General features: G+C 37.6%; 3 protein-coding genes across 4 annotated transcripts in view; 2 read left to right on the plus strand and 1 right to left on the minus strand.

Moving 5' to 3' along the window:
• LOC127665124 (uncharacterized) overlaps window positions 1-24,478 on the plus strand; it is a 565,077-nt gene that overhangs the window by 309,687 nt on the left and 230,912 nt on the right. The window lies entirely within an intron of this gene.
• LOC127665123 (ankyrin repeat domain-containing protein 26-like) overlaps window positions 1-24,478 on the plus strand; it is a 484,272-nt gene that overhangs the window by 247,775 nt on the left and 212,019 nt on the right. The gene's annotated exons all lie outside the window — the stretch shown is intronic.
• Window positions 1-24,478, minus strand: part of LOC127665122 (ankyrin repeat domain-containing protein 26-like) — a 922,395-nt gene that overhangs the window by 30,239 nt on the left and 867,678 nt on the right. The window contains exons 14-19 of the mRNA XM_052157533.1: window positions 22,042-22,148; window positions 17,626-17,659; window positions 17,178-17,313; window positions 5,883-6,081; window positions 4,542-4,575; window positions 4,105-4,237 (exon numbers count right to left, since the gene is read on the minus strand). Of these exons, the coding sequence (XP_052013493.1) occupies window positions 4,105-4,237; window positions 4,542-4,575; window positions 5,883-6,081; window positions 17,178-17,313; window positions 17,626-17,659; window positions 22,042-22,148 (643 nt within the window). The remainder of the gene's footprint in view (window positions 1-4,104; window positions 4,238-4,541; window positions 4,576-5,882; window positions 6,082-17,177; window positions 17,314-17,625; window positions 17,660-22,041; window positions 22,149-24,478) is intronic.

Below are 24,478 nucleotides of genomic sequence, written 5' to 3' on the forward strand. Positions count from 1 at the left end.
TAGCTAATAAGCACTAAAATAGTTTGATGATATTATCCCAATTTTCTGTCTCTGTGCTATGGGATAGTACAGACTAGGTTAGAATATGATGAGGACAAAGCTATTCTGACTCTCCTAGACTTCTGGAGCTGTGCAGATAAGCTATTTGGTGAAGAAAGCAGCCAGAAATCACAGGCCAGAAGTCTGGAAAATAGACACAAAGAAGAGGGGATGCTCTGGGCATGTTACTAGGCCGTCTGAAACATACAATAGAGCACATACCAACATGGGAATTCCAGGAAATATCCTGGGGCTGAGGGACACAACATCTCACACAATTAGAGGAGACCACCAGTGTTCACACAATGCCAGGAAAAGGGCATGTCTTCCCATAGGCTAGAGTAAACAAGGAATAATTTACAGGACCATAGTTAGCAAAAAGCATTGGCATGCTTTAGGAATGGAGAAAAAACAATATGCTGGGCGCATTTGTTGTGGTTTACCTAATAATTATACAAACAACAAAAGAAGGACCAACTGATTATAAGAAATATACAATGCATATATAGAAATCAGAAAACTGTATAGAATGGTATGGAGAAGAAAGATAAAATCATTATTACAGACTAAAATGATAAAGAAATGAAACTAAGTTTTGACATCAAATAAGATAAAACAAAATCATAAACATAGTTAAATATATTAAGCACATATTAGTTGCATATAAGTGTTGATAAACAATAAATAAAAATAAAATAATAAAATACATATATGAATGTCATGAGGTCATGTGTCATACTTAAATAGTTTTCATTTATTATTATATGGACACACAGATATGGGTATTAATTTAAATTAAAAAAACTTACATTACTATAAGGACACAGATATGGGTATTAATTTAAATTTAAAAAACTTAAGCTACAAAATGTTGCATAAGGCAAGAATATAAATAAATGTGAAGATGCATAATATAAATTGATCACATTTCATGGCATTACTGGGTGCCACTATGGTAAGCTCAAGGATCATACAACTCTGAGGAAAATGCCATATGTGGATAAATCCTCCAGGGGCAGCTTTTGCTTTCAATAAATTTCTCTCTATATTAAGTGGCTTCTCATAATTTTTATGAATCTTTACCAAAATATATGGTACAGCAAGCACACAAAATCGGTCTTAACAACTCTTTAGAGTATTGGTACAACCTGCACTCAACCAGTGTGTTGGAAAGTTATGTTTTGTGAGAAAGAAAATATTTGTGTATATTTAAAATGTTGAAGTGTGACTTTCTGGTTTTGTCATATGATACAAACTCACATGGTGTTTTGCTGAAGCAAGACCCAAGGGAGGTCAAGTCATGTTTGGAGAGATTATAAGTAGAACACAAAGACAGTGATAAGGAGCTTGCTTAGCTAGCTATGCAACTCTGCTTTGGTATTGCCTCTATACTGATCTTCTGTTTGCTGAAAGAGACAAGGCAGAAAACTCCTGGCATTCCAGCTGGTCTGACTTATTCCTAGCCCCTGCTGACTTATGCCAACTCAGGGGAGGCCTAGTATCTTCTGCTGAATTGTGCCACCATTGCTGACTCTTGTTTGGTGACACTTTTGTACTGCCCTGTTGGTATTCTGAGACTACTGAACTTGACTGATGTTATCCTGAGCAAGGAGATTAGAATCACCATCCAATGACCTACTTTTAAACAGGTACACATACCACTTGTCCTATTTCCAATTTTTCCCCTGCCTTTGGATGGTGGGCTAGAAAGTTTATTGAAGTGATTGATAAGCTGTATTAATGTACATATTAAAAAATCTAAGCTTACACAATGTTGTGACATGATTTGAAATGATGAGGAATGACAAGTTTTCTCAGTCATTAAAGTGTTTGCTATGCAAGCTATTCTAAATTGAATTTGAACTCCAGTACCCATAACTTAGCAGGTTTGGGGGTGTGTTTTGTTTTGTTTTGTTGCTGTGTTCCTTTTTTAAGCTATGCATGATGGTACATTCTGTCATCTTAATGCATGGGAGGCATAGACAGGAGGATACCTGGAGCTCACTGGACTGCCAACCTAACTGAATTGATTAGCTTTGACATCAGTGAGAGTTGCTCTTTCAAAAGAAATGAGGTTGAGAGCAATTTAGGAAGATGCATTACAGGCACACACACATAGATATACATACATACATGCATGTGCATACAAACACACATACAAAAATACATTAACACCCACACTCCATAATATTTTAAAACATCTTAGCAGATTAAAAATTAGATCCATCAACCTTAAGGGAGCTAGCTAAGTGTATATGGGTGTTGGCTGCACAAGCATGAGAACCTGAGACCAAACCTCCATACAGAAAACACATATGACTACACATGTGCCTGTAAGCCCAGCCTTTGAGAGCTGCAGACAAGAGCATTGGTGCTCATGTGCCAACCTACCTTCAAACTCAGTGAGGTACCATCTCAAGGAATTAGGAGGATAATCTTAGAGCAGGATACCTCAACTTCTCCTTCAGTCTGTGCATGCAAAGCGATGCTCACACCCAGTTACACACACACACACACACACACACACACACACACAAACACACACACTCACTCACATGCTTAATAAAAATAAAATATTTTTTTGAATTTTAGAAGACAATGCTAATATAAACCAAGTAGAAGAGAGGAGCCAATAAAACAAGAGCAGTAGTCTAAGAGTGTCTACTCAAAATATCATATGGCAGAGTCATCATGAAAGGATTCAGCATCCTTTACCAAAGTGACTCCAGAGAGCTGCGTCAATCTTCCAGTCACATGAAGAAGCAGCTATAAAAACAATAAATTCATGAATTTCTTAGGCAAATGGATGGAACTAGAAAATATCATCCTGAGTGAGGTAATCCAATTACAAAAGAAAACACATTGCATGCAATCAGTGATAAATGAATATTATCCCAGAAGCTCGGAATACCCAAGATATAATTCAGAGACCATATGCAACTTAATAAGATGGAAGACCAAAGTGTGGATACTTTGGTCCTCCTTAGAATAGGTACAAAATATCCATGAGGGGAAATACAAAGACAAAGAGTGGAGCGGAGTACTGAAGGAAAGACCATCCAGAGACTGCCCCCCTGGGGATCCACCCCATATACAGTTACCAAATCCAGACACTATTGTGGATGCCACCAAGTGTTAGCTGACAGGAGCCTGATGTATCTGTCTCATGAGAGGCCCTGCCAGTGCCTGACAAGTACAGAGGGGGATGCTCTCAGTCAACCATTGAACTGAGCACAGGGTCCCCAATGGAGAAGCTAGAGAAAGGAACCAAGGAGCTAAAGGGTTTTACAGCCCCACAGGAGGAAGAACAATATGAACCAGCCAGCACCCCCAAAGCTCCCAGGGACTTAACCACCAACCAAAGAGTATACAAGGAAGGGACCCATGGCTCCAGCCACATGAGTAGCAAAGGATAGCCTGGTAAGATATCAATGAGAAGAGAGGACTTTGGACCTGTGAAGGCTCATTGCCCCAGTGTAGGGGAATTCCAGGAGAGGAACTTGGAGTGGTAAGTTAATGCACAGAGGGAGGGGGATGGGATAGGGGGTTTCAGAGGGGAGACCTGGAAAAGGAGTAGCATTTGAAATGCAAATATAGAAAATATCTAATAAAAAATTAAGGAAAATACAAATAATAAAAGAAAAAGAAAGAAAGAAAGAGAGAGAGAGAAAGGAAGGAAGGAAGAAAGAAAGAAAAAAAGAAAGAAAGAAAGAGAGAGAGAGAGAGAGAGAGAGAGAGAGAGAGAGAGAGAGAGAGAGAGAGAGAGAGAAAGAAAATCACACTCCCTCCCCCAAAAAAGTCAAACAAACCAAAAAGAAGTAATGAAAAGGCACACCCCACCAATTTAATGTATTGGCTGACTGGCCTGTTCCATTTTGTTGAAACACATGAGTCTAATGTAACAACCCCAAGGCCATGGTGTCAAGCTCACTCACTGAAGCTCTGAAGGCTTGCTGGCTGCTCCTGCTGAGACTAGCTTTCTGTTCTTTGATATCAAGCATGCCTATGTTTGGGCAATTCACCCTCATCAATAGCACACACAGGGGCTGCATGCAGAACTCCTACCTTTTCTCTGCCTCATGAGCTCTTCAATAAAATGCAAAATAGTGTCACAACTGTACTGCTCACAGTCGTTTGAGTTTCCCTCACATGATATTAGTTCCTTAAGGTCAAGCATATGATTTCCTTGTTCTTTGACCTATAAAATGAATAATAGCAATTTCAGATATTGTCATGTTGGGTACCCCATACACTATAAAGAAGAGACCCGTGTTTTACATAAGTAACAAGCAAAATGCTTCTGAAAGACCAGATTTTGAAAGGAAAGACACCTTTACTATTGGTGACTTTTAAAATTATTTTGGAAAGAAATATTTGAATATAACAAAATAATCTTAAATTTTATTTTATTTTATACTATATTTCTCAGTCCATTTATTATGTATTACTTTGATTTTATACTGTATCTTAATAAATATGATTTGAAATTAATTTTTGCATACCTCTTCTTTTTCATTGGAAGTTTTCTTTGAAGACCTACAAAAAATGAAATACTTTCAGATGAATATTAAACTTGTAAAATAAAACACAAAAAATGTTTATTTTCCCTATCCATAAAACTTACCAGGTTATTACAAATAAAATGATTTTCTGCAAAGGAAAGAAGCTGTAGACAAGAAGAGGAACATTGATATACAATTTATACCACTACTAAAATCATAAAAGATGGAAATTACAACTGGAGACACGGCTCCAATTAGCAGCAGATACTGCTTCTGCACAGGAGTTGAGCTCAACAGCCAGAACCCATGCTGTGTGACTCATAATCAACTAACTCCAGATCCAGAGACATACAATGCCTGTGCATTCTTCAGCCACCTGCACTCATGTGTGCATACTCAAATACAAGCACAAACATTTGCATCATTTTAAATTAATGATGATGATATTAATAATTTTTAAAATAATAAATTTTGATCAAGTATTGTAACATTTAAGGGGACAATATAATAGTAAAGGTGTCTTTTCAGTGAATTAATGTTGAATAAGCTATTTAGAATCATATATTTGCCTTGTGCAAATAAGAATGAAATAAGATCTAAGTTTATCTCTATGGAAGGGTGATACTTTACTACTTTATTTAAAATTCTTGGTTCACTATAATGCAGTATAATATTAAAAGAATTTGTCTTAATTAAGAAAACTATTGTTTCATATTCCATCGGTGAAATTTGAAATTAATATAAATTTTGTTTGGAACAATTATATCAGCCAAGTCCTTTAATATGATTTACATCCTTTAGCTAAAGGAATCAATATTAAAGAATATATTCAAATTTGTATTCAAATAAAAATAATTCAATATTTAGAGAAGCTTTTAAGAAAGTGTATTCTTTGTAGCATAATTGTAAAATATTTTTTAAAACTTTAATTGATGTCTCATGAAAATGAGGTTTCTCTGTAGATATCAAGAGTGTGATTGCATGGGATACATACATACATCTCATATACATATATGCATATATACATAATTATGGAAAATAGTAATAATGATATTTGTAATTTAATTATTTTCACATTCTTCAAGGCTAACAATTCTCCGACTTAACAACTGAAGCACCCAACCAGTCACCCCAAAATCAAACAACTGAGGCCAGAAGATCACAAATTTGGGCTTTCCCTAGACTACATAAAGATATCTATCAAAAATAATAATAATAAAACCCAAATATGAAAAGTTTTTCCCTTTCAGAACACTTACAAAATTAGTGACATACTACAAATGTTCTATATATGCTCTAATGAAAACAGTTAAAATATTTCTCTAAAATTGGGACATCTACCTCAAACTGCATATCTCATCTTGCAGTTCAACATTTTCAATCTCTAGTTGAGACCACTCCTCTTGCAGTACAATAATATCATTACTTATACGTTCATTTTCTTCTTCAATTAGTTCAAATTTAAGTTTTTCAAACTCTAATGATCTTTTATATGAATAAAATATACCCCAGATTTTCAGTAGGATCACAGATTGCGTACCTGTATTGGAGAAAAAGCACAATTACAGTACAGCAGCATTTTTGATAAATAAAACAGATTAGAGTTTCACCTAAACATGATGCACTCTAGAAGGGTATCCTGAAGACCCACACAGTGGAAGACATGGTACATTCTGCAGATATGAATAGAAGACAGTTAAGGTGTTTCGTTTAAGACCTAGTAGAGAAGACAAAAAAGACATAAGACCAGATATTACAGACTCAGATGATGCTGAAGTCAAACAAAGTTTTAATGTTGAATAAGCATGCAGGAATATGCCCTAATGGAAGGGATGCATAGGCATGAAGTAAGAACAAGAGGCAGTTGGTCAGAGTGTGAAGAGGCACATTGCCAGTAGTCTACAACAGGCGCGCAGAAGCTACTTTCCTCCAATTCTAAACCAGGTCAAGTAAAAGTACTGATTTTGATTCCTACCTCAAACAACACAAATCAGAAAAAAAGTTTTAAAAACTGAAGATTATATACTTCAGATATGACATAAATTGTTAGCTAAAAAGCACTAAAATAGTTTGATGATATTATCCCAATTTTCTATCTCTGTGCTATGAGATAGTACTGACTAGGTTAGAATATGATGAAGACAAAGCTGTTCTGACTCTTCCAGACTCCTGGAGCTGTGCAGATAAGCTATTTGGTGAAGAAAGCAGCCAGAAATCACAGGCCAGAAGTCTGGAAAATAGACACAAAGAAGAGGGGATGCTCTGGGCATGTTACTAGGCCATCTGGAACATACTATAGAGCACATACCAACATGGGAATTCCAGGAAATATCCTGGGGCTGAGGGACACAACATCTCACACAATTAGAGGACAACACCAGTGTTCACACAATGCCAGGAAGAGGGCATGTCTTCCCATAGGCTAGACTGAACAAGGAATAACTTACATGACCATAGTTAGCAAAAAGTGTTGTCATGCTTGAGGAATAGAGAAAAAGCAATATGCTGGGTGCATCTAAGGAATAGGAAAGATAATATTTGTTGTGGCTTACCTAATAATTATACAAACAACAAAGGAGGGATCAAACTATTTATAAGCAATATGCAATGCATATATAGAAGTCAGAAAAATGGATAGAACGTAATGGAGAAGAAAGATAAAACAATCATTACAGACTAAAATGATAAAGAAATGAAACTAGGTTTTGACATCAAATCAGATAAAACAAAATCATAAACATAATTTAATATATTATATTAATCATATATTAGTTGCATATAAATATTTATAAATAATAAATAAAAATAAAATAATAAAATAGATAAATGTATGTCATGAGTTCATCTGTCATAGTTAAATAGTTTGCCATTAATTACTATAGGGACAACAGATATGAGCATTAATTTAAATGAAAAAACTTACATTACTATAAGGACACACAGATAAGGGTATTAATTTAAATTAAAAATGTACACTGCTATAAGGACACAGAGATATGGGTATTAATTTAAATTTAAAAAACTTAAGTTACAAAGTCTTGTATAAGGGAAGAATATAAATAAATGCTAAGATGCATAATATAAAACTGATCACATTTCATGACATTTCTGGTTACCACATGGTAAACTCAAGGCTCATAGACCTGTGAGGAAAATGCCACATGATGTAGATAAATCCTATAGGGGCAGCTTTTATTTTCAATAAATTTCTCCATATATTAAGTGGCTTCTCAAAATTTTTATGTATCTTTTCCAAAATATATGGTACAGCAAACACACAAAATTCGTCTTAACAACTCTTTAGAGTATTGGTATAACCTGCACTCACCAGTGTGTTGGAAAGTTATGTTTTGGGAGAAAGACAATATTTGTGTATATTTAAAATGTTGAAATGTGGCTCTCTGGTTTTGCCATATGATGCAAACTCACATGGTGTTTTGCTGAAACAGGACCCAATGGAGGACAAGTCATGCTTGGAGAGATTATAAGTAGAACACAAAGGCAGTGATAAGGGGCTTGCCTAGCTAGCTATGCAACTCTGCCTTGGTCTTGCCTCTATACTGATCTTGACTTTGTTGAAAGAGACATGTCAGAAAACTCCTGGCATTCCAGCTGGTCTTTGGAGCTTCTGCTGACTCATGACAACTCAGGGGAGGCCTGGTATCTTCTGCTGAATCGTGCCACCATTACTGACTCTTTTTTTTGGTAACACTTTTGTACTAAACTGTTGGTATCCTGAGACTAATGAACTGGAGTGATGTTATCCCGAGGAAGGAGATTAGAATTACCATCCAAAGACCTACTTTTAAACAGGTTCATACCCACTTATTCTACCTTTGGCTGGTGGGCTAGAAAGTTCATTGAAACACTTGAAAACCCTTATTAAAGTAGAATTAAAATATCTAAGCTTACACAATGTTGGCATATCATTTAAAATGGTGAGGAAAGGCAAGATTTCTCAGTCATTTAAGTGTTGGTAATGCAAGCTATTCTAACTTGAATTTGTACCCCAGTACTCATAACTTAGCGGTTTTTGTTTTTTTTTGTTTTGTTTTGTTTTGTTGTTGTATTCCTTTTTAAGCTATGCATAATGGTACATTCTGTCATCTTACTGTAAGGGAGGCCTAGACAGGAGGATACCTGGAGCTCACTGGCCTGCCAACCTAAATGAATTGCTTAGGTTTGGCATAAGTGAGAGTTTCTATTTCAAAAGAAATAGAAGGAAGGAATTGAGGAACATGCATTACAAGCACACACACATACATACACACACACACACACAGAGAGAGAGAGAGAGAGAGAGAGAGAGAGAGAGAGAGATACATATCTGTGCACACAAAATACATACAAAAATACATTAACACCCACACCCCATAATATTGTAAAACATCTTAGCAGATAAACATTAAATACATCATCTTTAAAGGGAACTATCTAAGAATCTTTGGATATTGGCTGTGCAACCATGAGAACCTGAGTCCAAATCTCCATACAAAAAAAAAAAACACATATGACTACACATGAGCCAATAAGCCCACACTTTGAGAGCAGCAGACAAGAGTATTGGTGCTCATGTGCCAACCTACCTTCAAGCTCAGTGAGGTACCATCTCACAGAATAAGCAGGATAATGATAGAGCAGGACACCTGAACTTCTCTTCTAGTCTGTGCATGCAAACAGATGCTCACACCCAGATATGCACACACACACACACACACACACACACACACACACACACTTAACCAAAATAAAATATTTTTTCTAAAATTATAGAAGGAAATGTTAACATAAGCCAAGTACAAGAGAGGAGGCAATAAAACACAAGCAGTACTCTTAGAGTGTCTCCTAAAAATATATGGCAGAGCCATCATGAAAGGATTCAGCATCCTTTACCAAAGTGACTCCAGAGAGCTGCTTCAGTCCTCCAGCCACATGAAGAAGCAGTTATAAAAAAAAAACAATAAATTTATGAATTTCTTAGGCAAATGGATGGAACTAGAAAATATCATACTGAGTGAGGTAATCCAATTGCCAAAGAAAACACATGGTATACACTCAGTGATAAATGGATATTAGCCCTGAAGCTCAGAATACCCAAGATATAATTCAGAGACCACATGCAGCTTAATAAGAAGGAAGACCAAAGTGTGGATACTTTGTTCCTCCTTTCGAAGAGGTACAAAATACCCATGGGAGGAAATACAGAGACATAGTGTGGAGCAGAGACTGAAAGAAAGACCATCCAGAGACTGCCCCACCTGGGGATCCATCCCATATACATTTACCAAAACCAGACACTATTGTGGATGCCAGCAAGTATTAGCTGACAGGATCCTGATATAGCTGTCTACTGAGAGGTCCTTCCAGTGCCTGACAAGTACAGAGGGGGATGCTCTCAGCCAACAATTGAACTGAGCACAGGGTCCCCAATGCAGGAGCTAGAGAAAGGACCTAAGGAGCTGAAGGGGTTTACAGCCCCACAGAAGGGACAATAATATGAACCAACCAGTACTCTCAGATATCCTAGGGACTTAACCACCAACCAGAGTATACAAGGAAGGACCCATGGCTCCAGCCACATGGGTAGCAGAGGATAGACTGGTCAGACATCAATGAGAGGAGAGGTCCACTCCACTGCCACTACCCAGTTCCATCTGATGTGGTAGACCTATGCCACGTCTGACAGGGGAAAGATCCCACTTTCTGATACTTGCTAGAGAACTGGCAGGAGTAGGTTATCAGGTAAGTATCACCCCACACCCCCAGAGGCCCAGAACTGCTCTGGGACACACTACCCAACAACCCGCAGAACACCACTCCCCTTCCTTCCCTTATACCATTCCCTTATGCCCCTTCATCCTCCCCCCAACCCATTCCATCAGGTGTGGTAGACCTGCACCCCTTTTAACATGGGGAGGAGCCTACTTCCAGATACTCTCTAGAGAATGGGCAAGAGCAGGGCATTTGAGAACTGGCAGGAACAGGTCATCGAGAAAAGACAGCAGTAGGGCATTTGAACTGGCAGAAGTGGGGCATTTGAGAACCAGCATCAGCAGACCATTCAAGATCTGGCAGCAGAAGAACATTTGAGAAATAGCAGCCTATAGGGCATTTGACCCTTGCCAAGTCTGCCACAGGAGAGACTGCATCACCTGATACATCCTGGAGAACCAGCTGTATGCAGGGCATTGGAGAGAAAGGGAATCCCAGGAGTACAGAAACACAGGCTTGTAGGACAGAGAAGATAGAGACAGCAAGACCAGCTAACACCAGAGATAATGAGATGGCCAAAGGCAAATGCAAGATCATTACCAACAGAAACAAAAGCAGCATGGCACCATTAAAACCCAGTTCTACCACAACAGCAAATCCTGCATACTCCATCACATCAGAAAAGCAAGAGCTAGATTTAAAATCACATCTCATATTGCTAATGGAGGACTTCGAGAAGGACATAAATACCTCCCTTAAAGAAATATAGGAGAACATGGGTCAACCAGTAGAAGCACAAAAATCCCTTAAATAAATACAAGAGAATATAGATCAAAAGGCAGAAGCCCATAAAGAGGAAACACAAAAAGTTGATTAAAGAAATATGGGAGAACACGGGTCAACAGGTAGAAGCCCTTAAAGAGGCAATACAAAAATCCCATAGGGAATTATGGGAGAACATGGGTCAACATGCAGAAGCCCTTAAAGAGGAATCACAAAAATCCCTAAAAGAAATACAGGAAAACATGCGTCAACAGGTAGAAGCCCTTAAAGAGGAAACACAAAAATTCCTTAAAGAATTTCAGGAGAAACTAACCAACCAAACAAACAAGTGAAGGAACAGAACAAAGCTATCCAGGATCTTAAAATGGAAGTAGAATCAATAAAGAAATGGCAGAGTGAGACATCTCTGAAGATAGAAAACCTTGGAAAGAATTCAGTAGTCACACATGCAAGCATAAACAACAGAATACAAGAGATAGAAGAAAGAATCTTGGATGCTGAAGACTCCATAGAAAACACTGACTCAACATTCAAAGAAAAAGCAAAATGCAAAAAGCTTGTAACACAAAACATCTAGGAAATCCAGGACACAATGAGAAGACCAGAACTAAGGATTATAGCTATAGAAGAAAGCAAGGATTTACATCGTAAAGGCCCAGTAAATATCTTCAACAAAATTATAGTTGAAAACTTCCCTAACCTAAAGAAAGAGATGTCCATGAAGATACAAGAAGCCAAACACCAAACAGATTGGACCAGAGCAGAAATTCCTCCTGTCACATAATAATCAAAACACCAAATGCACTAAACAAAGAAAGAATATTAAAAGCAGTCAGAGAAAAATGTCAAGTAACATATAAAGGCAAACCTATCATAATTATACCAGACTTCTCAGCAGAGACTATGAAAGCCAGAAGAGCCTGGGCAGATGCCATACAGACTCTAAAAGAACATAAATGTCAGCCCAGACTACTATACCCAGCAAAACTTTCAATTACCACAGACGGAGAAAACAAGACATTCCATGACAAAAGCAAATTTACACAATATCTTTCAACAAACCCAGCTCTGCAAAGGATAATGGGTGTAAAATACGAACACAAGGCAGGAAACCACACCATAGAAAAATCAATAAGATAATCTTTCAACAAACCCAATAGAAGATAGCTATGCAACCAGAATTTCGTCTTTAACTATAAAGATAACAGTAAGGAACAATCACTTTTCCTTAAAATCTCTTAATATCAATGCTTTCAATTCCCCTATAAAAAGACAGACTAACAACTGGATATGTAAGCAGGACCCAATGTTTTGCTGCATACAAGAAACCTACCTCAGTGACAAAGACAGTAATTGAGAGTCAAAGGTTAGAAAACAATTTTCCAAGCAAATGGTCCCAAGAAACAAGCTGAAGTGGCCATTCTTATATCGGATAAAATTGACTTTCAACCAAAATTTGTCAAAAAAGGTAAAGAGAGACACTTCATACTGGTCAAAGGAAAGTCTACCAAGATGAATTCTCAATTCTGAACATCTATGCTCTGATTGCAAGGGCACCCTCATTCATAAAAGAAACTAATAAAGCTCAAAGCACACATTGCACCCCACACAATAACAGTGGGAGACTTCAATACCCCACTCTCAAAAATGGACAAATCATGGAATCAGAAGCTAAACAGAGATACAGTTATGAAGTTATAAACCAAATGGATCTAACAGATACTTATAGAACATTCCACCCCAAAGCAAAAGAATATACCTTCTTCTCAGTGCCTCATGGTACCTTCTCCAAAACTGACCATATAATTGGTCACAAAACAGGCCTTAGGAGATAACTGAAATGTTGGAATTATTCCATTTATCTTCTCAGATCATCACAGCCTTAAGCTCGACAAAAGCTCAAACAAAAGCAATGGAAAATACACATACACATGGACCTTGAACAATGCTCTTCTCAACAACAGCTTGGTCAAGGAGGAAATAAAGAAAGAAATTAAAGACGTTTTAGAATTTAATGAAAATGAAGACATATCACACCAAAATTTATGGGACACAATGAATGCAGTGCTAAGAGGAAAACTCATAGCTCTGAGTGCCTCCAAAGAGAGAATGGAGAGAGCTTACACTAACAGGTGGACAGTGCAGTTGAAAGCTATAGAACAAAAGGAAACAAATACCCCCAAGAGTAGTAGATGACAGGAAATAATCAAATTTAGGGCCAAAATCAACCAAACAGAAACAAAAAGAACTATACAAAGAATCAACAAAACAAGGAGCTGGTTATTTGAAAAAATCAACATGATTGATAAACCCTTAGCTAGCCTAACCAGAGGGTACAGAAATAGTATCCAAATTATTAAAATCAGAAATGAAAAGGGAGAGATAACAACAGAAACTATGGAAATTCAAAGAATCATCAGATCCTACTACAAGAGTTTACACTCAACAAGATTTGAAAATCTGGATGAAATGGACAACTTTCTAGATACACACCAGGTGCCAATGCTAAAACAGGATCAGATAAACCATCTAAATAGTCCTATAAGTCTAGAGGAAATATAAGCAGTAATTAATAGTCTCCCATCAAAAAAAAAGCCCAGGACCAGAGGGGTTTAGCAGGGAATTCTATCAGATCTTCAATTAGAGTTAATACCGATACTCTTTAAACTTTTCCATGAAATAGAAATTCGAAGAACACTACCCAGCTCATTCTATGAAACCACAATAATGCTTATACCTAAACCAAACAAAGACCAAACAAGGAAGGAGAACTTTAGACCAATCTCCCTCATGAACATTGATGCAAAAATACAGAACAAAATCCTGGCCAACCAAATCCAAAAATGCATCAAAACTATAATTCACCATGATCAGCTAGGCTTCATGCCAGGGATGCAGGGATGGTTCAATATATGGAAATCTGTCAATGTAATCCACTACATGAACAAACTAAAGGAAAAAAATCCACATGGTCATTTCATTAGATGCTGAAAAGGCTTTTAACAAAATCCAGCATCCCTTCATGAAAAAAGTCTTGGAGAGATTGAGAATCCAAGGCCCATACCTAAATATAGTGAAAGCAATATAACGTTTCTCCACAAGAAAAGATATTCTGGGGGAATCACCATCCCTGATCTAAAGCTCTACTACAGAGCGATAGTGAGAAAAACTGTTTGGTATTGGTATACAGACAGACTAACTTGATGTAGCCAAAATCAAGTTAAATGGAGAGAAACTTGAAGCAATCCCACTAAAATCTGGGACCAGACAAGGCTGCCCACACTCTCCCAATCTATTCAATATAGAACTTGCAGTCCTAGCCAGAGCAATCAGGCAGCAAAAGGAGGTCAAAAGTATACAAACTCGAAAGGAAGAAGTCAAGATCTCACTGTCTGCAGATGATATGACAGTATACTTAAGTGACCCCAAGTCTTCTACCAGAGAACTCCTAAAGCTGATAAAAACTTTTTGTTAAGTGGCTGGATATAAAATTAACTCAAGCAAATCAGTAGCCTTCCTCTACTCAAAGGATAAACAAGATGAGAAAGAAATTAGGGAAATGGCACCCTTCACAATAGTCCCAGATAGTATTTCACACCTAGGTGTGACCCTAATGAAGCAAGTGAAAGATCTTATGACAAGTCTCTGAAGAAAGAAATCAAAGAAGGCCAAGAGACACCTTAAGAAGTGCTCAACATCATTAGTCAACAGGGAAATGCAAATCAAAACAACCCTGAGATTTCCCCTCATACCAGTCAGAATGGCTAAGGTTAAAAACTCAGGAGACAGCAGGTATTGGTGAGGATGTGGAGAAAGAGGAACACTCCTCCACTGCTGGTGGTGTAAGATGGTACAACTACTTTGGAAATCAGTCTGGCGGTTCCTCAGAAAACTGCACATGACACTTCCGGAGGACCCTGCTATACCTCTCCTGGGCATATATCCGAAGGTTTCCCTGGCATGCAATAAAGACACATGCTCCATTATGTTCATAGCAGCCTTATTTATAATAGCCAGAAGCTGGAAAGAACCCAGATGTCCCTCAATGGAGGAATGGATATAGAAAATCTGGTATATTTACACAATGGAATACTACTCAGCAATTAAAAACAATGAATTCACGAAATTTTGAGGCAAATGGTTGGTTCTGGAAAATATCATCCTAAGTGAGGTAACCCAATCACAAAGAATACACATGGAATGTAATCTCTGATAAGTGGATATTAATTAGCCCAGAAGCTCTGAATTCCCAAGGCATAATTAGCATAACAAATGACTCCCATGAAGAAGTAAGGAGAGGGTCCTGATCCTGGAAAGGATTGATCTAGCATTGGAGGGGAGTATCAGGACAGAGAAAAAGGAGAGAGGTGATTGGAGAAGGGGTGGAGAGAAGAAGGTTTATGGGACATATGGGGAGGGGGGATCTGGGAAAGGGGAAATCATTTGGAATGTAAACAAAGAATATAGAAAATAAAAATATATAATAAAAAATGAAAAGTAAATAAGATAATCAATAAAAAAAAAGAAAGTCTCAGAAGATGGAAAGATCTCCCATGTTCATGGATTGGCAGGATCAATATTGTAAAAATGCCCATCTTGCCGAAAGCAATCTACAGATTCAGTGCAATCCCCATCAAAATTCAAATCAATTCTTCATAGAGCTAGAAAGAGCAATTCTCAAATTCATCTGGAATAATAATAAAAAAAAAACCCAGGATAGCAAAAACTATTCTTTACAACAAAAGATACGCTGGGGGAATCACCATCCCTGACCTCAAGCTCTACTACAGAGTGATAGTGATAAAAACTGTTTGGTATTGGTATACAGACAGGCAGGAAGATCAGTGGAATAGTATTGAAGATCCAGAAATGGATCTTATAGTGACTTATAGTGAGGGTGCTTTGGTTCCTCTAAGAAAGAGAGCAAAATACTCACAGGAACAATAAGGGAGACAATGTGTGGAGCAGAGACTGAAGTAAAGGCCACCCAGAGACTGCCCTACCTGGGGATTCATCCCATAAACAGTCAACAAACCCTGACACTACTATGGACAACAAGAAGTGTATACCAAAAGGAGCATGCTATGGTTGTCTCCTGAGGCCCTGACAGAGTCTTACAAATACAGAGGCAGATGCTAGCAGCCAACTATTGGACTGGGCATGGGGTCCCCAATGGAGGAGGTAGAGGGTGGTCCAGAGGAGCTGAAGGGGTTTACAGCCCCATGGGAAGAACAATGATTTTGGCCACCCAGATGCCCCAAAACTCCCAGGGACTGAACCATCAAACAAAGGGGTACACATGGTTCCAACCAAAAATGTGGCAGCCTAAGGCCTTGTTGGACATCAGTGGGAGGAATGGTCCCTGATCAGGTAAAGGCTCAACAGAGGCCCCAACAAAGGGAAACTGATGGGTGGGGGTAGGAGTGTGCCAGTTGGAGGGGCATATATGTGGAGGCAGGGGGAGGGAGGAGAGTTGGGGGTCCTTGGGGAGGGGGAAATTGGGAAATGTTTTACTATAGGCAATGTAAATGAAGAAGATATTCAATAAAAAAGAGAGAAAATCAGAGGAGAGGCCCTCTGACCTGTGAAGACTCATTGCTCCAGTGTAGGGGAATGCCAGGACAGGAAGTGGGAGTGGTGAGTTAATGCACAGAGGGAGGAGGATGGAATAGGGGGTTTCAGAGGGGAAACCTGGAAAGGGAGTAACATTTGAAATGTAAATATAGAAAATATCTAATAAAATTAAATAAAGTACAAATAATAAAGGAAAGAAAGAAAGAAAGAAAAGAAAGAAAAGAAAAGAAAAGAAAAGAAAAGAAAAGAAAAGAAAAGAAAAGAAAAGAAGACAAGCACACTCCCTGGTTCAAAAAAAAAATCAAACAAACTAAAAAGAAGTAATGAAAAGGCACACCCCACCAATTTAATGTATTGGCTGACTGGCCTGTTCCATTTTGTTGAAACGCATGAGTCTAATGTAACAATCCCAAGGCCATGGGGTCAAGCTTGCTCACTGAAGCTCTGAAGGCTTGCTGGCAGCTGTTTTAGACTAGTTTTCTGTTCTTTGATATCAAGCATGCCTATGTCATGGTCAATTCACCTTCATCAATAGCACATACAGGAGCTGCATGGAAAACCCCCTACCTTTTGTCTGCCTGATGTGCTGTTCAATAAGATGCAAAACAGTGTCACAACTGAACACCTTACTGTCCTCTGAGTTACCCTCAGATGATGATGTTTCTTCATTAAGGCCAAACATATGATTTCCTTGTTCTTTGACCTATAAAATGTATAATAGCAATTTCAGATATCGGCACATTGGGTACCCCATACACTATAAAGAAGAGACAAATACCCATGTTTTATATAAGAAACAAGCAAAATGTTTCTGAAAGACCTGAGTTTGACAGGAACCACACCTTTACTATTGGTGAGTTTTAAAACTGTTTTGGAAAGAAATATTTGAATGTAACAAAAAGAATCTTAATTTTTATATTATTTTATATTATATTTCTAAGTCACTTAATTATGTATTACTTTGACCTTTATCCTGTATCTTAATATATATGATTTTAAATTAATTTTTGCATACCTCTCCCTTTTCATTGGAGGTTTTCTTTGAAGACCTACAAAAAATGAAATACTTTCAGATGAATGTTAAATTTGTAAAATAAAACACAAAAAATGTTTATTTCCCCTATGCATAAAACTTACCAGGTTCAAAAATTAAGTAATTTTCTATAAAGGAAATAAGCTGTAGACAAGAAGAGAAACACTGATATACAAATTATGCCTCTACTATAATCATAAAAAGATGGAAATTACAACTGGAGACACAGCTCCAATTAACAGCGGGTATTGCTTCTGCACAGGAGTTGCGTTCAGTAGCCAGAATCCATGCTGTGTGGCTCACAACCAATTCTAACTTCAGATGCAGAGACATATACCTGTGCCTTCTTCAGCCACCTGCAGTCATGTCAGCATACTAAACTACAAGTATACGTATTTGCATACATTTTAAAGTAATAATGATGATAATATTAATAATTTTAAAATAATAAATTTTGATCAAGTATTATAATAGTTAAGATAAGGGGAAAACATAATATTCTATGCTTTGTTTGATAGAGGTAATTATCAATTGCCAACATTTCCAAAGTTATTCTCAGCAAAATGTTTACTAGATATTCTCATATTTAGTAAAACCTGCCTTATTAACTCTACTGTACTCTTTATATGTGTCAACTACCTGTATGAATGGAAGGGTTAGTTGTTCTTAGGCCTTACTATATAATTATCGTGCATTGTTCTAAGCATTGGACTTGCTGTAAATTTATTTTAATTCCAACATATGTCAGATTCTATAATTGTATGTAACACAGAAAGACCATGTGAATATGTGACAGAGTTTTGAATTCATACTCAGAAATTCTGGAACCATAATTTATTCCATACTACGCTATGAAAATGACTTTTCATCTTCAAGTAGGTTTAAACAAAATAGATGACAATAAATTATTATCCCACTTTAATAAAAACTATACCTAATAATGTGAGATTTTCAACTAGTTTTACGTGAGAAAGTATCTCACAGCCAAAATTCCCAGTTTCTCCTGCCGCAACATCTTCAATGTTGAGGAATCTTGTAGAAAGCACTTTTATTTTCTAAATCTAAAAAGACATGGACTGGCACAACAGTTCAGTTTTGAAGTTCTGAAGTTGCAAGTATGATGGCCTGAGTTTGATTTGTCAGAAGTTGTGGGGGACAAAACATAGCCACATGTGGTAACCTTGTGTGCACTAGGAACCCAGCACTAGGGAGACAGAAACAGGAGGGTGCCTGGAACCCTGGTCTGTCCCGGGCAGAAGGGAAGAATAAAACAGTTCCAAATAGGCTCCATCCTGTAGGCTGCGCTGGGGTCTAGTTATTGACTCACATAATTTTGATACCTGAACTGAAAATGGTCTGAAATCCATCCCTGTCATTGGTGCAAAACTAAGGTTTGCAACACAGAATTAGCCATCATCATTTCAAATCAAGAAAGCATATAAAAAAGAACTCATGCCTTCACTTGTTCCAAAAATGGTACAGTGAGTTCCAGGAAACATTTGAAACAAACTGCAAGATAAAATGTAGGAAATTTAAGAATAAATGTGTAAGTTATTTTTCTGGGGGTAGTACTAGGGGATATCAAAGCATGAAATTTACAAACTTCATTCAGCTTTTATACATACATATATATATATATATATATATATATATATATATATATATATATATATATATATATATATATGTCCTACCAGTTCCAGTCCACATAAAATAGCAAACATTAAAACTTCCTATGTGTCTTGAATGAAGTAGAAATACTTGGAGGAGAACCAGAGTCCTGTTTTTTGTTTAACCTATGTTTCTCCAATGGTTTTCATATTTAAATGCAAAACCTATACAATCTATAAAGGCACATATTACTGAAATAAAGATAGACTCAATGACCAATAGAATATGTGTGCGTTTGTGTCTCTGTGTGTGTGTGTGCATGCATGGGTATGTTTACATGTGTGTGAATGTGCTTGATTAGGTAGTACCACGCATGTGTGTGTGTCTGTGTGTGTGTGTGCACGTATGTGTAGATTTGATTGTTCTATGTAGCCTTGTCTGTGGATGTCCTATTACTGAGGCTGATCAAATCTTAAGGCAATCCCCATTTGCCAAGCTTATGAGTATTGAGAATGTTAGGCATTCACTAGCAAAGATAAGGAAATATTTGAAGAAACCAGTCACTGAAGAGAAGAAATTATTTTCAAAATGTACTTTCATTTAATATAGCACTTTTAAATAAATTAATATGAAAGACAGATTTTTAAAATTAAATGTTTAAGATCTTCATTTTTGTTGGTTGCTGATTTGTCCTTTTGATGGTGTCCTTTGCTTTATAGAAACTTTGTAATTTTATGAGGTCCCATTTGTCAATGCTTGATCTTAGAGCATAAGCTATTGGTGTTCTGTTCAGGAACTTTCCCCCTGTACCGATGTCCTCAAGGGTCTTCCCCAGTTTCTTTTCTATTAGCTTCAGAGTGTCTGGCTTTATATGGAGGTCCTTGATCCATTTGGAGTTGAGCTTAGTACGAGGAGACAAGGATGGATCAATTCGCATTCTTCTGCATCCTGACCTCCAGTTGAACCAGCACCATTTGTTGAAAAGGCTATCTTTTTTCCATTGGATGTTTTCAGCCCCTTTGTCCAGGATCAAGTGGCAATAGGTGTGTGGGTTCATTACTGGATCTTCAATCCTGTTCCACTGATCCGCCTGCCTGTCACTGTACCAATACCATGCAGTTATTAACACTATTGCTCGGTAATATTGCTTGAGGTCAGGGATACTGATTCCTCCAGAATTTACTTTGTTGTTGAGAATAGTTTTAGCTATCCTAGGTTTTTTGTTATTCCAGGTGAATTTGAGAATTACTCTTTCTAACTCTATGAAGAATTGAGTTGGGATTTTGATGGGTATTGTGTTGAATCTGTATATTGCTTTTGGCAAAATGGCCATTTTAACAACCCTACATCAGATAGAGGGCTAATATCCAATATATACAAAGAACTCAAGAAGTTAGACCCCAGAAAACCAAATAACCCTATTAAAAATGGGGTACAGAGCTAAACAAAGAATTCTCACCTGAAGAACTTCGGATGGCGGAGAAACATCTTAAAAAATGCTCATCTTCACTAGTCATCAGGGAAATGCAAATCAAAACAACCCTGAGATTTCACCTTACACTAGTCAGAATGGCTAAGATTAAAAACTCAGGAGACAGAAGATGTTGGCAAGGATGTGGAGAAAGAGGAACACTCCTTCACTGCTGGTGGGGTTGCAAATTGGTACAACCACTCTGGAAATCAGTCTGGCAGTCCCTCAGAAAACTGGGCATGTCACTTCCAAAAGATCCCGCTATACCACTCCTGTGCATATACCCAGAGGATTCCCCGGCAGGTAATAAGGATATATGTTCCACTATGTTCATAGCAGCCCTATTTATAATAGCCAGAAGCTGGAAAGAACACAGGTATCCCTCAACAGAAGAATGGATGCAAAAAATGTGGTATATATACACAATGGAGTACTATTCAGTCATTAGAAACAATGAATTCATGAAATTCTTAGGCAAATGATTGGAGCTGGAGAACATCAAACTAAGTGAGATAACCCAGTCTCAAAAGATCAATCATGGTGTGCACTCACTAATAAGTGGATATTAGCTTGGAAAACTGGAATATGCAAAACATAATCCACACTTCAATTGAGGTACAAGAAGAACGGAGGAGTGGCCCCTAGTTCTGGAAAGACCCAGTGTAGCAGTATAGGACAAAACCAGAACAGGGAAGTAGGAAGGGATGGGTGGGAGAACAGAGGGAGGGAAGGGGGCTTATGTGACTTTCAGGGAGTGGGGAACCAGAATAGGGGAAATCATTTAAAATGTAAATAAAAAATATATCGAATAAAATTAAAAAAATCATTATAAATTTCAAAAAGCAGCCTCATCAAAGGAATTAAAATGGCCAATTGATATGAAAAAAAGATCTTCATTTTTAATGAAATATTACAATATAGACTTAAAATCTAAACTTTAAAAAGCTCAGCCAGTGAGTGATTGGGCAGTGAAGGGGAAATGTAGGAAGGGAGAATCAATACTGCGGGGCAAGTTTGGTAGTAGGAGAAGAGGAAGGTGTAGGGTGAAGAGAGGATCAAGGAAGTTGAGAAAATAACACCATGAACCAGGAGCTCCTGGCCAGGAGAAACCTCAAGAAGCACGGATTCTCACAGCTGGTGAATAAGTTAGTACCGTGCTAGAACTGCCAAATCTAGGCAAACAATTACAATATCTGTATTATGTGGTGGTTTTATACCTATTTAATGACATTAGAAACTCCAGCAACAGGGCTTCAGGGATTGTACACACTATAGAATCCCACAAAGACATAAAAATAAAAGAATTAAAATTTTACCTGTCTAATTCATCAAGTTCATTTATCTTTTCTTTCTGGTCTTCTAAAAGTTTTGCCAGGTTGTCATTGATTTTTATTAGAGACAGTGTACATGGTGTGAACCCATCCTATAAAACAATAACAATTTTTAACTCTGAAAACTTGATATTTCACAATAGTATATCACATGTGAGACACAGTAGTGCTCACGCCTTCTGAGATTCGGTAAGCCACATCCTTGACAGTCTCACACAAGTGCTCTCACACAGATCCATTCTTCATAAGCCATCACAGTACATTTGATACCTATGTCATTTAATTCATAATTTAGGTCTTATTACCATTTGAAACAAAATGTCTGCCATGAAATCCCAAAAGGCTACAGGTAAGAGAGTACACATAAGGAAATTGCAACGACCTTCAGAATTGCCATGGATGGAGGTAGTAATTCTCTTTAGAATGGTCCTCAGAAGAGTAAAGGAGAGAGAGCATGCAGTGTTTTGGGGAAGCAAAGCTTGGGAAAGAGTTCCCATCAAATCTGACTCATCTAGAGAAGCCTTATAAAATCCATTTATTACATTTAGCATTGGAGATAATCTTATGTCAAACCTGTATCAGGATCCCAATGTAAGTAATATTTTAAAGTATGTAGCAAATAATCTGTAAAACAAATATGTGTATTCTGTGCCTCATTTCTTATATTGATGTCAGCATGGCTCGCCAGCAGTTTGACTGTCATTGAGGTGCTGTTATGCCAAAAAGCATAGTGCAGTGCTGTGTTCCCACTGATGTCCATTGCATTTGGATCAGCACCATGTTCTAATAACATAGCCACACATTCTTCACACTTGTACTGTGAAGCCTGTGGGTATTGCATCAAGAAATGCATTGGAAAGATGAGAAAAACAAAAATTTCATAGGTTTCACTAATTATTTGCATTTAGTTGAGATCATGTTTATTCCCAGAATGCCACTACAATCTGTGTCACATTGAAACTGTTGGCTGCTTTCTACCTTAATTAGTGATGCGATGTTGTCACTGTCACGGAGATCAATGCCACAATTCCACTCTATTAGGAGGACAACCACATTGGGTTGGTCGTACACACAGGCATAGTGCAGAATACTTCTGTGAAAATGAAGACTTGTTAAGAATTTTTCCAAAACTAGGTCAAAACCCACAGTTCTTCATGTAATTATCAGTGACTTGGAGCAGCCAATTCAAAGAAATGTAGAGATTAGATTCCCAAGTGTAGCGGAATGGCAGAACTATGAGGCAGGAGTGGGTGGGTGGGTGAGGGAGCACCCTCACAGAGAAGGGGGAGGGAGTGGGATGAGGGATTTGTGGAGGGAAAACTGAGAAGGGGGATAACATTTGAAATGAACATAAATTTAAAAAACAAATAAAAAAGAAAAAGAAATCATTGGTTGCTTTTGATTCATTCCTTTCTTGACTGTGGATGTGGTTATGACCAGATCCTGTCTCTGATTTTCCCATTATAATGAACTATAACCTATAAATTTAAACCAAATAACCTCTCAATCTTAAAAGTTTCATGATGAGTTATTGATCTTAAGGATAAAATCCAAAATGTACCAGAAATGTGTTTGACAGTGGCCAATGAATAATATATACAATACTGTATATTGTACTTTCTCCCTAAGAGAGAATAAAGTTGTCAAAGAATATAACCTTTGTATTTTCAAACTGCTGGTATTCATGTATGTACTTACAAAATCATTAAGCATTTACCCAGCACAATGAAAAGTAAATATGTGTCATGGGCCTCATATCGGTTGGTGAATGGTTGATGGCTCAGAGCCTGAGAGATCTCGGGGGTCCAGGTTAGATGAGACCAGGTTAGACTGCTGGTCTTCCTATGGAGAAGCACTCCTCTACAGCTTCTTCCAGCTTTATTCTAATTCCACCACAGAGGTCCTCAGCTCCTGTTCATTGGTTGGGTATAAGTATCTGCATCTGATTCTTTCAGCTGCTTGTTGTGCCTCTCACAAAGTAGCCATGCTGGGCTCCTGTCCCCCAGGTCTCTGGTAAATTTATGGGGTACTTCTCACTCCTACCTCCCCATATTAACTGTTTCCATTCTTTCTCCTGGCCCTCAGGGCTTCTGTCTTGTTTCCCCCAACCTCTAACACCTGATCATGTTTCTGTTTCACTTGACCCCTCTCCCACCTACATGCCTCCGTCTCTTTGCCCCACATGAGTGCTTTCTTCTGCTTCCCAGGCAGGAATGAAGCATCCTCATTTTTGGTTGAAAGTCAAATAATTTCAGCCAAAAGTCATCAAAAAACATAAGGAAGGACACTTCATACACATCAAGGGAAAAAAAATCTACCAAGAAGAACTCTTAATTCTGAACATGTATCCTCCAAATGCAAGGGCACCCACATTCATAAAAGAAACTTTACTAAAGCTGAAAGCATACATTGTACCTCACAC

Source organism: Apodemus sylvaticus, chromosome 14 (genome assembly GCF_947179515.1).
Source record: "Apodemus sylvaticus chromosome 14, mApoSyl1.1, whole genome shotgun sequence".
NCBI classification, from domain to species: Eukaryota; Metazoa; Chordata; class Mammalia; order Rodentia; family Muridae; genus Apodemus; species Apodemus sylvaticus.